Raw genomic sequence first — 16516 nt, forward strand, 5'->3', positions numbered from 1 at the left:
AATCGAAAGTTGTTCGTGTCAATCAAGATTTGACCGTTGTATTATTCTCGATTATACTAACCTTTCTCCTGATTCGGAAGGTATATGCCGACAAATCTATTACACACATTTCACACATGTCATCTAAAAACTCGAAAACACCCTATTTTCATCAAAAGACTAAAAACTTTAAAACCACGCTTCTAAAATCGTAAAAATCGTGTCATGTTTATCTTACAACAAAAACAGCGGTAAGAAAGAGAACAACACGGGACCCACCCGAATCCTCTACGGTTTACCTTTCGTTTTCGGCGAATCACGAGCCGCCACCTCATGATGATACGGTGACGCGGCGTGGGACCCACCTCCGTTGGGTATAGATAGGCTCCTCGGATGATGATGGTTTCTCGAAAACGACCCGTTTGTTCGGATCCCGTTTTTCCCATTCGGGCCGGACCCGGCCCGGTCCGTTTGCAAGGTTTGGAAATAGTAAGACGAGCTAGCCATGTCCTTGAGGTTCGGTAGAGGCTTCAAAGTTTCGACGACCTGGCTCATGAGAGGCCTAACTTTTGGGTCCCGACTAAGGCACCGGGCCGCCAGCTGGGCGGCCTTTTGGGCACCTTTGATGGAGAAATGGCCCTCTAGGCGAGGGTCTATGATACGGTAGAAACGCCTCCTCTCCCCGAGCTGGGGCCGGGCCCACTCTACGAGGTTGTGCTCTCCCTGGGCCCGGTTCTTGTCCATCGATCTTCGGCCCGTGAGCATTTCGAGGAGTACGACTCCGAAGCTATATACGTCGCTTTTGGATGTCAGATGTCCTGTGAAGAAACAAATACACCAAAAAAAAAAATCGAATCAGAGATTTTGGGTTAATTGCATTCCACATCCCGTGTTTACTCTAACTGTTAAAAAACTTCCCATGTTATAAATATTAGCAAATTACCCCACAAAAATGCTTCACTTAGGGGGTTGTGTGCTAAAAAAATGCATGATGGGGAATTTTTGCTAATAATTGTAATACAGTGGTGCTGAATGCAATAAATTCAAAATATTTTCTTGTGAAATTTGGAGTCACTAATCTTTAGTTAGAGATAATTTTGAGAACATTTTTAAAATCAAGAAGGTGAAATTGGATTTTTTTAAAAATTGGAAATATTTTTTTTTTTACCTGTCATAACATACTCTGGGGCCGCATAACCGTAAGTCCCCATCACGCGCGTAGATACATGAGTTTTGCCTTCATCGGGTGCGTCTTTAGCAAGTCCAAAATCGGAAAGTTTGGCATTGTATTCCTAGAAATTAGGCAGCCAAATTTGAAAAAAAAAAAAACATTACATATAATCCAATAAAATAAATAAATACATACGTAGGGACAAAGTGTTTGAGTATACTTACCGCATCTAACAAGATGTTCGATGTCTTAAAATCACGATATATAACCGGTCTTTCCGCTTCCTCGTGTAGAAAAGCGAGCCCCTTTGCAGCACCTAGTGCTATTTTCATCCTTATCGACCACGGAAGTGGCAACGATCCTACAATTTATTAATAATAATAATTAAAAAAAATTATATATATAAAAAAAAGAGTCGAATATATTTCATATTTACGTACTTCTGAAAAGATGGTTCTCCAAGCTTCCTCTAGGCATGAATTCGTAGACGAGCAATCTCTGATCGTCTTCAATACAGTAGCCGACTAATTTAACCAAATTAGGATGAACCAGGTCACCCAAAAAATTCACTTCAGCCTGTCAATTTTAAATATAATAATTCAAGAATTATTAAAAAAAATCAAAATACTAAAAAAAATAAAAAATCGAACCAGCCATTCTTTGTGACCCTGAAGACCATCGTGATTGAGGGTTTTGACGGCAACTGTAAGACCAGTACCAGGTTTAACGGGTGCTGTCCCGTTTTCTTCGATCCATCCTTTAAAGACACAACCGAATCCACCTTCGCCTAAAAGAGATTCCGGTCTGAAATTTCTTGTTGCCAATTTAAGATCGTTGAACGTAAACTTCCTAAGACGAGAAGATACTTTGAGTTCTTCTTCGAATTTCGAGCTCGAAGAATTGCTCTCTGCATTGCTTGTGGTGGTGGAGGGTATTACGGGTACAATCGGTTGATCTTTGCTCGTATCGTTCGTAAGTTTACTTTCTGTAAAATAAAAAATAAAAATGCAATAATAGAAAGTGGGCTCAAACATTATCATAGTATACCTGAAAAATCGAGACAAATATCTTAACATAACGCAGCAAATAAACTAGGGTACATTTTCGAACCAACGAGCTCGTTTTATGCATTGTTTTTCAAATAAATTAGAAACCAACATAAAAAAATATAAGCCATAAAGCCTCGTTTATTTCTTAGTCTTTGTTCGTAAGTCGTCACACGCAATTTTTTCTACTAACGGAACGAAGAAGATAGTGATATAAATCTAAATTGACACAAAAAATGTATTTAATTTTTTTTGTCTATACATTATATAACTTAGCTACACTTCAACAAATACTTTAAAAGCCAAAAGAAACTCAATGCCTCCACCTACATTGCTGCTAATAGAATCCCAACTCTCAAAATATATATTTTTTTTACGACGAAATTAATTTCTACCTATTAAAATTTCCATATTGATTCGATAAACAAAACGGCATACAAAAGCAAATAACTTCGATCGAACACACCATACCATTAACAAAAGCGGGGAAAAGATTAATTACCATGATTAGTGATGCCACTAATAGAGTTATCCACTTTAGATCTTGATGAAATACAGCTCCCAATAAACCTTAATTTAATCCAACAACCTGTTGTTTCTTCCTCCACAGCATCTTTTTTCTTGCTCATCATCCCCTTTGGGTTTTTTTGTACACCAAAAGAATCTTCTACTTTTAATCCATCATCATCAACAACTAATCCCATATTTATTAGTAATTTCTCAGACAACAAATCATCCAAAGCCTAATTTTCCTCGTACCTTAAAAAAAAAAAAAAAAAAACTAGGGTCCTAATTTCACTCAAATTAAAATCCCAACAGAATCACCTGAAATAACCCAAACCCATTTCAGAAAATAAGTCAAATACAACTATAAAAATCGTTTCTTTCCCTTCAAGAACCGATTTTTATTTTTGAAAAATCAAGAAAGAAGAAGAAATTGGGGGTAGAATTCTTGAAAGATCACCACAACCCAGATAGCAGAAATGATTGCAGAATATTTCTTCAACTCCAAGAACAAATTTTTATTATTTTTTTTTTTAAATCTTAAAAATCAGAAATAAAAATATGATAATATGAAAACCTAGTTGAAAAAGATGAGCTGAGAATTACAGTGAGAGATGATTTATGAAGGAGGAGCAGATCACATGCTTGACCTTCAAAGAAGAAAACTTTGCCCCTTGCCACTGTGCGCAACAAGCAAAGGTGGGAAACCAAATAATAATTATTATTATTATTTTATTATATATGTAAATTAAATAAATAAATAAATTAATAATGCTGATAAAAGAAAATCCCAGTTCAAAACTTATGTATACATCAGCAGAAGACACAAATTATGCTGACCAGTTCAATGCTCAAGAAAAAAAAGAATTCGCACATTATTTATTGAATCATCCACAATTTATATATATATATATATATATATATATATATATATATATATATATATATTGTGTGTCTCTGTGTAATTTATATATATGTAGAAGAAAAAGTATTTTTAAAATGTATGAATTATCAGTTCTTACTTTTTTTTTTATATATATAGAATCTAAGACTAATAAAGCAAATGAGGGTCTGCCCGAAGAACACGGGCAGGAAGATTTGATTTCCCAAAAATAACCTTCAGCTGTAACCCACATGCAAAAGGGAAAAGGGGGCCCTGACCCCCACAAAACAAAAGGAAAAATGTTTTTTTACTTGAAGCAAGTTTTAGATTTTTTTTATTTTTTTTCATATTTATCTTTATTACTCATAAATTATATCAAATATTAATTTCTCACAAGTGGAAAAAAATAATTAAAGAATTAGTTGGAATATGCTCCTAAAAAAATTGGCATTTATTAAGAAAATTTAATACCAGTGCCGCAATGTTAAACGACAGTTATTTTGAAAACGAAAGTATCAATGAGGAGTTGATGAATTTTGTGGTTTAAGATTTTACTAATTTAAAATAAGATGTAAATAAAAAATGAAACTAGATAAAAATAATTTCGCCACAAATATTCAATGACACACTGCTTCAAAAGTTTTTTTTTTATTTTTAGATTGTCAAGTTTCAAAATAATAGTTTTAAGAGAAATAAGTAAAAATTATTTATTTACAAATTATAAGAAAATAAAAATTTATGGCATATTTTCTAAAGCTTTTTTGCACGACTACCTAATATATCCTCTATAAAAAAAACAATTGGGACCAAAACGAGATCCGGAAAAAGAAGAGGGACCAACGTGGAAAGAGTTATACTTCTGAGGGAGGATAGCGTCAATTTTCAAGGAGTGGGAAAGTGGAAAATGTGGGCAGCTCGGGCAAGAGAGAGAATAAGAGGCGGGACCAATCAGTGAAATGACGTGTCATATCTTTGGTGTATTGATCCCCACACGCGCGTGAGTGCGTCTGGATATTTTTATTGGCCTTTGTTCATGCATCTTCATCTTTGTTTTCTTTTTTCTTTTTCTTATTTTTATGTGTGTAGAAAATAAATACATATTCTTTAATACGATTAAATTCTTTTTTTATATACCAATTATTATAGTTTGATACGTTCCAACATTTTTTTAAATTGTTTGATATCAACTATAAAGATATCTATATATTTATAATAATATTAAGATTATTAATGCTAATTAATTATTGTAAGCCAATAAAAAACTAGTAGAATATGATTGCATATACATGCATCTTGTAATTAATAAATGGTTAATGATTGTCTGGCTGATGCGTTACGAGTTGAATTTTGTAATTTATTTTATTTAAAAATAAATTAAGACAATTATATCATCTAATATTTAATCGATTAATAAAAAAATCAATATTTAAGCTAAAAATGTGAAAAGAAAAACAAAGACCCTTTTAACTTTTAAGTTTATAATGTTTAAATTATATATCCTCCTCATTAATTTGATTTCTCAATTATTATTATTATTAATATTGTCATTTTTGTCTTATTAACAATTTTGAATAATATGTTTTGTTTTGTGCAAAATATATAAAAGAAGATAAAAAGAATGGGTAAAGTGCACGTGTAACGTAGCTCATTGGTTGAAAACATAGTGAAAAGGGACAATGATGATTCATAAATAACACATAAGTATACCATATTTAGATGTTTATTATGTTTTGTGAGTAACATTGCCATATATAGCAAGTAGTTATCACATTTATTCTTTTCCACGTTCATTTCATGGATTGATTAATAAATTACTAATTTAACTTATTACCTGAAAAACTCACTAAAGGCGTTTATTTTTCAAGATATTCAGTAAAAACTACATTTAAAAAAAAAAATTACAATCGATGAAATATATCCGTGAGAGGTCAGTTCGGCAAGTTTAGACCGAACCGGTAGATCTCGAATTGAACTCTTAGATTTAGACTTCAGATTAACGAAAGTAAGTCTGATGAGCAGAAGCGTTGGGCTCAGAGACCCAAGAAATATTAAATATGGGCTTAGAGGTTGTCTCAATGTGTACATATACATTATCGAGAGGTATGGTAGGTGGCGAACTGATGATCACAAGCGACAATCATACAATCAAGATTAAATCTCCGACAAATTAGAGAATTGTACGTACGATAGAAAATGTCCATGTAAATATGTAAACAAATGTAATCACACAATTGAAAAACATTTTAAGATTGAATATAGACCAACTACACATTTTATACTATGGTTCCAAATCGTTTTTATTCTCTCTTTATTCATATTATAATTAATTCAATCATCGTTGTCGGTCAAAAACTCCGACATAGAGTCATCTTTTCGACGTTCGAAGGAGACACATTTGGGTGGAGGTCTAGTTGCTCATTTACCAAACGAAATTAGGTTGGAGTGAGAAAGAAGCAAGGTGTCCCTTCCCATATGGCTCCGAATTAATTAATATTCTAAACCTAGTTAGCATCTTTCGAAAGTGATTCCAGTTATATTTAATTAAGACATGTCACAAAATTAATATCTAATTAAAATCAAGTCTTCCTAAATGTTTAGGTGCAATGAATAATTGCATGACGTGAGAAAAATGTGTGGCCCAAGTATTAATAATTGGACTACCAACTTACATGGGCTTTAATTTATATATAACAAACTTCGTGGGCCAAAATTAGAGGTGAAAACCGTAGGGATCAAATCTTAATTGACATTTTAATAAATAAAAAAACAATTTTTGTAAGTAGTGAAATACTAATTTCAATTATGTTACCCAAAAAAAATTACAAATAACGAAACTTTGGAAATCCAAATAATTTTTTTTGTATCAAAAATTGAAAATAAAATTTTAGAAATAGTTTCGAAAATTAAAATCCGATTGGAAAATCAGAATCTCGTGTACATTTCAATTTCAATCATCAAAATATTGGCAAAATCATAACTTTCACAACCGGAGTAACAAATATTGTTCGAAAATGGGAAAACAATTAGATCAAAATGCGCAAAAATTGAAAATTTTATTTCCAATTTTAACCCCATCCATAATTCATAATTACACATATTTTTTTTAGTAAGCACAATGAAATGGTTGAAACTTGCAACCTCATATTACAACACAGGCAATGCTGGAAGAGTGCATTAATCTTCGCTCAATCAGTGCCTCAACTTTCTGTTTTGGATTAATTAATTAATTAATTAGTGGTGCCATTCTTTTTTAATTTCTTCCTTATTAATCTTTCTTCTTCATCATCACTTTGGTAAATTTAAATTTAATATAAAAAATGTATATATATAATTTTGTATATATATTAGGTAATAGTTATATTTTTGGCGGTTTGATCTGAATTGATCCCAACTTTTCAAAATATAAAAACTCTCCCTGAAAAATATTATTTTCTGTAAGAAATTAAAATTAATTTCAAGAAACCCTACCTTCTTCAATGGCGTTGATCAAGAAACAATCTTTCCTCTTCTTTCTGGTAATCACCTTCTCTCTCTTCTCCACTCCGAACTCAGAGCCCGGCCGGCACAACCAGCACCACCCACACTACAGCCACGCGCCGCCGCCGGATCGATCAATAATTATCAAACCGAAATTCTCGTCGGAGCTCCTCCTCTCATCAACAATCTCCCTACCGACAACCCCACGGTACTCCGCCGCCACACCCGGAGTCGGAGAGTGGTCCCTCCTCCAGGAATCCGTCGGCGTCTCCGCCATGCACATGCAGCTCCTCCACAACAACAAGATCGTAATATTCGACCGCGCCGATTTCGGATCCTCGAACCTATCCCTACCCGCCGGAAAATGCCGGTTCGACCCGAGAGCCGCCAAGCACGACTGCACGGCGCACTCCCTCCTGTACGACGTCGATTCAAACACCTACCGCCCGCTCATGGTCCAGACCGACGTCTGGTGCTCCTCCGGCGCCGTCAACTCCCTCGGAACCCTAGTCCAAACCGGCGGATACCACGACGGGTACAAGAAGATCCGAACCTTCACGCCGTGTAACGACGACACCTGCGATTGGGTCGAGCTGCCGTTAAATCTAACGGTGCAGAGATGGTACGGCTCCGACCACATCCTCCCCGACGACCGAGTCATCGTCGTCGGCGGAAGAAGGGCTTACAGCTACGAATTCTTCCCCAACAACGACAACCGCGTTTTTCCATTCCCTCTGTTGAAAGAAACAACCGACCCGAAAGAAGAAAACAATCTCTACCCGTTCTTGCATTTATTACCCGACGGAAACCTATTCGTCTTCGCCAACCGCCGCTCTCTCTTACTAGATTACAAGAACGACAGGATCGTTAGAGAATATCCCGAGATTCCCGGCGAGAAGAGAAACTACCCGGCGACGGGATCCTCCGTCATGCTCCCGTTGAAGCTGGGGAATTCTTCCTACCCCACCGTGGAGATCCTGATATGCGGCGGCGCTCGCGGCGGCGCGTACCTGAAAGCTCTGAGGGGTAGGTTCATGGCAGCTTCGAAATCATGCGGGAGAATCCGGGTCACGGATCCGGAGCCGGTTTGGGTTATGGAAGACATGCCGCTTCGTCGGGTCATGCCCGATATGCTGCTCCTACCCACGGGTGACGTCATCATAGTCAACGGGGCGGCGAGAGGGTCAGCCGGGTGGGAATGCGGGGACGAACCGGTACTGAGTCCGGTTATGTACTACCCGGACGAACCGGACCCGGCTAAAAGATTCAGCGCGCTGAGCCCCTCAACAAAGCCGAGGATGTACCACTCAGCCGCCATACTATTGCCAGATGGCAGGATATTAGTGGGCGGGAGCAACCCGCACGTGAAGTACAACTTCACAGCGGAGAAGTACCCCACGGACCTGAGCCTCGAGGCGTACTCGCCCCCCTACCTGGGGACGGAGTACGCCCATCTCCGGCCGTCGATCCTGTCGATCGACGGGACGGAGGACAACGCGGTGGCGTACGGGCAGCAATTCACAATCAGTTTCAGCTTGGGTGGGTTCCAGCTTGTTCCAGGGGAGTACCTCGTGACGATGGTGGCGCCGTCTTTTACGACGCACTCGTTCGCGATGAACCAGAGGCTATTGGTGTTGTACGTTAGTGCGGAGCAGCAGATTGCTCCCTTTGCGTATAAGGTTACGGTTAATGCGCCGCCGACGGCTAATATTGCGCCGCCGGGTTATTATATGCTGTTCGTGGTGCACCAGGGTGTACCGTGTCATTCCGTTTGGATAAAGCTGCATATATAGTAATTTAGTATTAGTAGGGAAATTGTGAATAGAATGTGATTGATTATGTATATCATTTTCTACAAAAAAGAAAAGCATAGAGTAATTAGTGATTCTTTTGTTTGCTCTTTTTAATACTTTCATATTTAGTATATTCCCTTTTTTTTTTTGAAAATATTAATTAATATTTTTCTCAATTTTGTATCTGTATATTACACGACTGAATTATTTAAAAAAACATAACGTTTTGCTTTAAAAAAACATAACGTTTTGCTATTACATTTTTTGCTACAAGATGATTAAGTGGAGTGTGTAGAAAAGAAAAACGCTTTTACATTTTTATGAACTGTTGTAAAATTCATACAGATAATCTCGCGTTTCTGGGCATAAGTCGTGATTGAAAATCGCAAAAAAATGGAGATGCGGGGTATCGATCCCCGTACCTCTCGCATGCTAAGCGAGCGCTCTACCATCTGAGCTACATCCCCTTGTTGAAAATTCATTGATTAAATAATTAATTCACGTACACTCAAGTGAAATGTTTGCTCTAGCCTCTTAACCAAGAATATTTGTTAATTTAATAGATTGTTCATCTACGTGCAATCACAAAACAAAAATAAAATCTCAACAGTACTAACCAGATTATAACTCGTATATCAGAACTTAAATCATGAAACACGATCTTACAAAACAAGAACCCTAATCTTAAAAAAACTAGCATCATTAACTAATTAAGCCGAAAAAAAGAAAAGAAAAGAAAAACACTACTAATTAATTAGTCGCCGTGGATCTGTACTTGTACTTTCTAGCCCAGAAAAGATAATGCAAGAAGTTCAATCCACTCAACAAGCACATCAGCCAATAGAATCTCTCCAAGTGGTAATCATTCAAGTTGCTTCCCGAAAGCCACGCCTTGTGCTTCGAAACACCCGTAACACCGTTAACCACCGACACGATAACCGTGCTCAAATAGTACCCCATAGCCAACGAGGCCCACGATAGCGAAGTAGCCAACGACCTCATGCTAAACGGAGCCTCCGTGAAGAAAAACTCTAGCAAACCGGCTAGGCTAAAAAGATCCGCCGACCCGAGAAACAAGTATTGAAACCCGATCCACAAAAACGAAATGGGCAACGGGCCCTCCGACCCGACCCGGCCCGTTTCGGTCGCCACCCTCTTCCGCTTGATTTCGACCAATGCAGCTACCGCCATTGCTAATATGGACAAAACCAACCCTACTCCGATTCTTTGGAGATGAGTCACTCCCGTTTCGGATTTCGTTGCCCTACGGGCAAACGGGATTATCACGTGGTCGTACAACGGGGCGATGATCATGATGAAAACGACCGGGAAAACGGGGAGTGAAGCTGGCGGGACTTTTAGGGCTCCGAGTTTAGTGTCCATTGTGGCGGCTTGTTGGACCGAGAAAGTCGAGAGTTGAGCTAGACAAGCGTTGAGGATTATGGTGCACGCAAAAATTGGGAGGATTTTTATGACGATTTTCACTTCCTCCAATTGTTGGACCGAGCATTTGAGTACGTCGAATGCGGGCTTGTTTATCACCGATCGGTTGAGAAATTTAAGGCTTTGCGATGGCGATTCGGATGATATTGTCGTATCTTGTAATTCTTGATTTTCTGATGTCGATGGTGTGTTGTTTTTGGGTGTGTTTCGCGTAGTGATTTCGTCTTCGTTTGGTGTAGGGCTCGTCGACATGCTTGCAATTGCGTTGCTCGAGCTCCTTGCCATGCATGTGTTTAGTAATGAAGCTATCAAAACCTATGCGTTCATCAACACAGATTAGTATACACAAAAAATAGTAAGAGTTTATTGCATTCAGTACCCCTGTGTTATATGAAATTGCTAATCAAAACTTCTTCGTGTTTTTATTTGCAAAAACACCCTTATAATACATATTTTTAACACAAAACCCCCTAAACAGTGAGTTTTTGCTAAAAAAAATTGAATCATAGGGACATTTTTAAGAATTAGAAAAAACAGGGGTGCTGAATGCAATAAACCCAATCTTTCATCTTAATTAACTTACTTAAAAAAAGAACATAAATTATACCTTAGATATGGTTGTAAGTGGACTTCCAAGAGGAATCTTGTTCTTGTAAAATCTAGAACCTCCTAGAAAGATCGGAATCGACAACAATATCGTCAATGTGGAGATTCCGAAACCCCATTGCCAACCCTTGTTGTCTTCAACCCAAACGACGAATGTGACGGCAATTAGGGCGCCGCACGCAAGGGAAAAGACGAAATAGTTGAAGAAAGTCGAACGTTGCTTTCTTCCTTGAGGGGTATTTCCGTCAAATTGCTCGGCTCCGTGCGTCGGTAAAGATCCCTTAATCCCTCCAACTCCTAGGGCAACTAGATAAAGGCCAATGAACAACATTGCAGCTTGTCCACCATGTACTTGATGACATGGCATATTTTGGTCACACTTGGGTGGTTTTAGTGAACCTGATTGTGCTTGCACTGTGAGTATTACTAATCCCTGTTGTAATAAAGAGTAATTAGAAGATAATTATAAATTTAATTGCGTATTAATTATGTGCATTCTTCTAGAAACATTTTGAAGTTACGTGGCAGAAAGGGAAGGCAAAGTTTTTTTAGCAACTAGTGGTGATAAGCTATTGGTTGAAACATGAGGTTCTACTGCATATCATAATAATGAGACCAAAAAAAAACAAAAGCCAAAATAAATAAATAAAAACATTAATTATGGGAAAACAAAAATATTTTCGAGGAAATGAAGTTTGCTTTTATTTTAGTGTGACACGTCACACCCAAGAAAAATAATTAAATTAGATTAAATATGGGTCCCAAATAAAATCTTAATGTACCTAGATGCGTTGCATGTGTTTAATGCTAATGACAAAGTATGATTCATCCACTAATTAAATACATGTTATTTTCATTCATGTTCAAATTAAATTTCATTTAGATGTACTCGGAAAATAATCGAATATTTAAAGAAACGAAATATAATTCGACAAATTAGGCGTACGACAAAGCGTAAAAATCGATAAGCGACGTCAACAACGGATAACTTACGATCGAACAAAATTCGAATATTTAGATGACGGAAAGAAAAATCAACAAATTACGTTTACGACAAAACGCAGATATCGATCGACTACGTCAATAACGGATACTTTCCACGTTTTTTGTATGAGTGTAAATGTTATAAAATAAAATTAAAGAAAAATATTACCTATAATTAAGTAATTCACAATATTTACAATTATTATTATTATTATTATTATTATTATTATTATTATTATTATTATTATTTAAAAAATAATATAGTTGATGAGGATGCAATTAATGTTTCCAACAGTATTACTTGTCGACATGCGTATATATATAGTAAATCACAAACTTTGTTGTTTTCTTCACTTTGAATATATATATATATATAATAAAATAAATAAATATATAAATAAAATTGAAAGGGACAAAAGAAAATAAAAGATAGAAACAAAGGAATTCTCGTGCACCTAAATTGTGGCGAACCAGCAAAACCAACTTGTAAGAAAAGGAAAACTAGCAAGTGGGCTTAGTGGTGTCAGAATATAATAATTTTAATTCAAAATATAAATATTAGTTTCACACATCACAAGAAATAAATAAATTTCATAAAAGAATACTCGCCCACACTAAATTAAGTAAAAATATAACAATTATCACTAGTTAAATGTCTATATATAATATATATTTTATATACTAATTTCATCACGTTTCCCAATAATTTCTGTTTTGCCCTTATTTGTTTTCTCTTTTCTTTTCACATAACAGATAAGCCAAAAATAATATACAAATAAATAAATATATATATAGGTAATTGTAAAAAAGAAGGCCAAATTAAAGCCGACCCCTCATTTATGGTCAAATTACGAAAACCTCCTTCTTATTTGAATAATGATAGTCACCCTCACCCCTCAACTATGTATTATCTTACGGAAAAACTCTTCCAGGGGTAATTTAAGGATGTTAAATCGGTAAAATCGAACCGAATTTTCAGTACGCCAATATTTTATATTGTTTACTGGACTGAATATACGATATTTTTTGAGACCGAATTACATAAATTTTATGTAGATATATTTAAAAAGAAGGGGAGGTTGTAATTATTTAAATAAAAGGGATTTTTTTCGTAATTTACTCATACTTCAGGGTGGCCGTAATTTGGAAAAAAAAAAAAAAGAGGGAGAAAAATTACCAGGAATTGAATAACGGCGCTACTAAGGTAGATTTGATAAGTGGTGAAGAAGGCGTCGGATAAGAAGCCACCGAGGAGGGCCAGAAGGAAGGCGGTGCCCATAAAATTAGTGACGGCGTTAGCAGATTCCGACGGCGTGAAGTGCATGTACTCCGTTAGGTACAACACCAAGTTGCTTGCATTTGCCAGATACGCCAGATTCTCAAATATCTCCACAACTATTTTCCGTTATTCCCAAAATAAATTTAAAAAATCATTAAATAAATAAATAACATCAGATAGAGAGATTCTAGAGAGAGAGAGAGAAATTCTAGAGAGAGAGAGAATACCCAAAACGAAGGAGGCAGCGAGCATGCCGCCATGTTTGGCTCTGAGAGAAGGTTTACCCCTCCAATCAACATAACCCTCCCATGTACTACTCAACTGCTTCTCCATTTCCTGAATCACAAAAAAAAAAAAAAAAAAGTGTATATAATATGTATCTATATATCAGATGTTTATATATAAAAAAATAAAAAAATCGAAGAAAATGCAAGAAATAACATAGATACCATTTTTAATTATTAATTATTTCTCCGATCCCTCTTGTTCAAAATTATATCAATTCACTCTGAAATAGTTTGACCGAGAATCTCTCTGTGACAGAGTATAATTATTATATATATATTATATATATTATATAAGAGGGAGAGATGAAGAAGAAGTGATCACAGGTGATTGAGTAATATGATATATGAGGAGAAAGAAGGGACCAAGAATATATATCTATATGGATTTATATACTCGGCTATAGGCCCCTTTTGACAATATATATTGCTAGTTAGTCCCTTTTTTTAATAATATATAAAAAGAAGGGTTAAATACAAAAACACCCATGTACTATGGGTTTTGTATCATATACCTCCCTGTACTACACATAAATACAAAAAAACCCCTGCTGTTATATTTTTTCCTAAATCTGACGAAAATATCCCTGATAAGCCTATAAATATAAGGGTTTGTTTGAGCCATTTTCCACTATATTTTTTAACATTTTCGATTAATTTTTGTTGGAATTTTTTTATATTTTTCTTCAAAACATTTAATTACTTAGATTTTTTTTTAAAATTTTCTGAATAAAACCTTTTATTTTTGTCTTTTTGAATTTCTTCATTTTTTTCTTAAATGTCTTCCGGTATTTCAAATCCTCAACAATAATAATCTTAGGATATTTGAATACTGGAAGACATTTAAGAAAAAAAAAATTAAGAAACTCAAAATGACAAAAATAAAAAGTTTTATTTAGAAAATTAAAAAAATCCAAACAATTAGATGTTTTGGAGAAAAAAATATAAATACTAAAATTTCTCACGTAAAATTGACTGAAAATGGTAAAAGAATATATAGTGGGAAATGGCTCAAAAAAAATATAATATATATATATATATATGCTTGAGTAGGGGTATTTTTGTCATATTTTGGCAAAAATGTAAGGTGAGGGGGGTTTTTGTATTTATGTGTAGTAAGGGGGGTATATGATACAAAGTCCATAGTAAAGGGTTGTTTTTGTATTTAACCCTAAAAAGAAAGCACAGATTCTTTAATGTAATTATTCAATACCCCTTTAATGTGTATATATATTTTTAATGAGTTCTTTTGCATTTACTATAATGTGTTATTGTTGGATATTTTGTGAAAATATGTGAACAAGATTAATAAGAAAATATTTTAGAGCTACGTATTTAACTTTTAGTAAAACTTGCACCAACTTTTAGTAAAACTTGTAGTATATATGCATGCATCATAGTAAATAATATTCGTCGGTATCTAATTATTCATGTATTTGCCGGTTTATTTATCTTTATACATTGTACAATATATGCATATCTAGAAAGTGCATTAATATTTTCAATAATTATACCGTTAGTTAATAGCTACCAGAAAATAATTATGCATATCTAATTTTGCACACAATCTTTTAAATATTTCCTTCCATATTATTTGTCTTTTTAGACTGTTTTTTTCGTCTTAAATTATTTATCATTTCAGAATTCCTATGAAGTATTAACTGCATTTTATCAATTTTATTCCTTGTCACTTAATTAATTTGTTGAAAACAATGGATGATAAGTGTATTTTAGTATTTATTATATTTTTTTAGTATAATCTATACATATTATTTGAATTTCTTACAAATATTTAATGGAGCAAATAGTAAATTTTTAGACATTAACTACTAAATAATTGAATAAAAAAGAGATCACTACAAATAGATAACATTAAATGTTACTTTTACCTTGAAAAATGTTGAAATTAAATATCATTCTGGAACAGAGGATCTTGTTTAATGTTTTATTTAATTAATTTTTTTCTTCTAATATTTCTTTATTTCAACCAGAAAATTAATCGATCTAGAAGTTACATTATAGAATTAGACTATAGAGTGTATACAACTTTTATCTTTTCCAAAGAGAGAAAAACATGCATGAGATGCTTTTACAAAAGTGTTGTAATTAATAAGTATGTTTCAAATTTATTCTTCGAGTAGGGAGACCATAATTTGGTAGCAATGTATTCTTGTCTGAAATTCCATTTTATTTTTTTTGGATTTTGGCTAAACATAGAAATGAAAGCTTTTATTCATGTTAGCATCTTTTTTATGATAAAAATATAAAGATAAAAAAAATTCTATCTAGCAAATTATATTACAACTTTGGTTCGACAAAATTATATTATAGTTAAACAGTTTATAAATTAAAGCAGTCAGAACTAGCAAAATTCTATTAATTTAACGAAATATTAAATTGTCGAACTAATATTTAGTATACTTTTATCAAATCGAGACCAGAATAAATTGTTATTTAAGGAAGATTATTAACTTAAAAAGAGAGTGTATGGATCAAATCCATTGAACCAACTAATACTAGCAAAAATAAAAAAGTGATTACAATACCTTAGTGTTGTTTGACCAAATTACTAAAAGAAGATCAATCAGTGTGAAAGCTCAAATTCTTTCGGTCAATTTTATTTATTTATGTTTTCTTTATTTTTAGGTGACATTTAATTTGACAATGCAAAAAAAATATATGTATAATTAAAAAAAAAACCCTATATTTAAGGAATTGGTTCTTTAAATTATGTGCCACACATGATCCTTTGGATTGAATTGCGACTTGTAACAGAGGAATCTATATGAAGATAATTAATAGCAATTTGCTTTTTATTTATCCAAACAATTTGTGTATATTCTTATGGAAATTTTTTTTAAAAAATGAAGATAAAATTAAATTGAGAATATATGTATGTTTATATTCACTTGTCATTGTTGTAGGGCATTAGTGAAAAGATTACATGATTGGAATCTGATTTTATTAAAGTGGACTCTTTTAAAATCAAGTTGGCTTGAAAATAAAGACTTTTTAGGCTTTGATAAAGGAATGGTGATGGATAGGTCAAGCAACTATGAAATCTAAT

The 16516-nt window shown here is 34.3% G+C and overlaps 3 protein-coding genes and 1 non-coding gene across 5 annotated transcripts; 1 reads left to right on the top strand and 3 right to left on the bottom strand.

The window, feature by feature from the left end:
* Positions 1–9: 9 nt before the first annotated feature.
* LOC105974701 (serine/threonine-protein kinase PBL34) lies at positions 10–3439 on the bottom strand. The gene is made up of 6 exons (XM_012999836.2): positions 2699–3439; positions 1801–2135; positions 1591–1726; positions 1375–1511; positions 1148–1271; positions 10–797 (listed from the first exon to the last, which is right to left on the bottom strand). The coding sequence occupies exons 1-6, from the start codon at positions 2898–2900 to the stop codon at positions 268–270; spliced, it is 1464 nt and encodes a 487-aa protein (XP_012855290.2). The 5' UTR covers positions 2901–3439; the 3' UTR covers positions 10–267.
* Positions 3440–6845: 3406 nt separating this feature from the next.
* Positions 6846–9029, top strand: LOC105974645 (glyoxal oxidase-related protein). The gene has a single exon (XM_012999760.2). It carries the CDS (start codon positions 7060–7062, stop codon positions 8851–8853), a length of 1794 nt encoding a protein of 597 aa, XP_012855214.2. The 5' UTR covers positions 6846–7059; the 3' UTR covers positions 8854–9029.
* A 218-nt stretch (positions 9030–9247) lies between these two features.
* On the bottom strand, positions 9248–9320 carry TRNAA-AGC (transfer RNA alanine (anticodon AGC)). The gene has a single exon. It is a non-coding gene; the product is annotated as a tRNA-Ala (tRNA).
* Positions 9321–9466: 146 nt separating this feature from the next.
* On the bottom strand, positions 9467–13796 carry LOC105974776 (protein NRT1/ PTR FAMILY 4.6). Of its 2 annotated transcripts, none has more exons than XM_012999927.2 (5): positions 13615–13796; positions 13393–13501; positions 13064–13281; positions 10904–11335; positions 9467–10611 (listed from the first exon to the last, which is right to left on the bottom strand). In XM_012999927.2, the coding sequence occupies exons 1-5, from the start codon at positions 13615–13617 to the stop codon at positions 9604–9606; spliced, it is 1770 nt and encodes a 589-aa protein (XP_012855381.2). In that variant the 5' UTR covers positions 13618–13796; the 3' UTR covers positions 9467–9603. The 2 variants fall into 2 exon arrangements, with proteins under 2 accessions (XP_012855381.2, XP_012855380.2); XM_012999926.2 differs by having other exon boundaries at positions 13393–13502; positions 13623–13719.
* Between the last annotated feature and the right edge of the window lie 2720 nt (positions 13797–16516).

Source organism: Erythranthe guttata, chromosome 5 (genome assembly GCF_056151865.1).
Source record: "Erythranthe guttata isolate IM_541 chromosome 5, IM_541, whole genome shotgun sequence".
NCBI classification, from domain to species: domain Eukaryota; kingdom Viridiplantae; phylum Streptophyta; class Magnoliopsida; order Lamiales; family Phrymaceae; genus Erythranthe; species Erythranthe guttata.

What these genes read in the sequence shown, in the direction of transcription:
- LOC105974701 (XM_012999836.2), bottom strand. Translation starts at nt 2,900, where the DNA reads ATGGGATTAGTTGTTGATGATGATGGATTAAAAGTAGAAGATTCTTTT. An exon ending in TAGTGGCATCACTAATCATG is followed by an intron (nt 2,136 to 2,698) that starts GTAATTAATCTT and finishes TTTATTTTACAG; the next exon opens with AAAGTAAACTTACGAACGAT. An exon ending in CCCAGAGTATGTTATGACAG is followed by an intron (nt 798 to 1,147) that starts GTAAAAAAAAAA and finishes GTTTCTTCACAG; the next exon opens with GACATCTGACATCCAAAAGC.
- LOC105974645 (XM_012999760.2), top strand. Translation starts at nt 7,060, where the DNA reads ATGGCGTTGATCAAGAAACAATCTTTCCTCTTCTTTCTGGTAATCACC.
- LOC105974776 (XM_012999927.2), bottom strand. An exon ending in CGCTGCCTCCTTCGTTTTGG is followed by an intron (nt 13,282 to 13,392) that starts GTATTCTCTCTC and finishes AACGGAAAATAG; the next exon opens with TTGTGGAGATATTTGAGAAT. An exon ending in GCGCCGTTATTCAATTCCTG is followed by an intron (nt 11,336 to 13,063) that starts GTAATTTTTCTC and finishes TTATTACAACAG; the next exon opens with GGATTAGTAATACTCACAGT.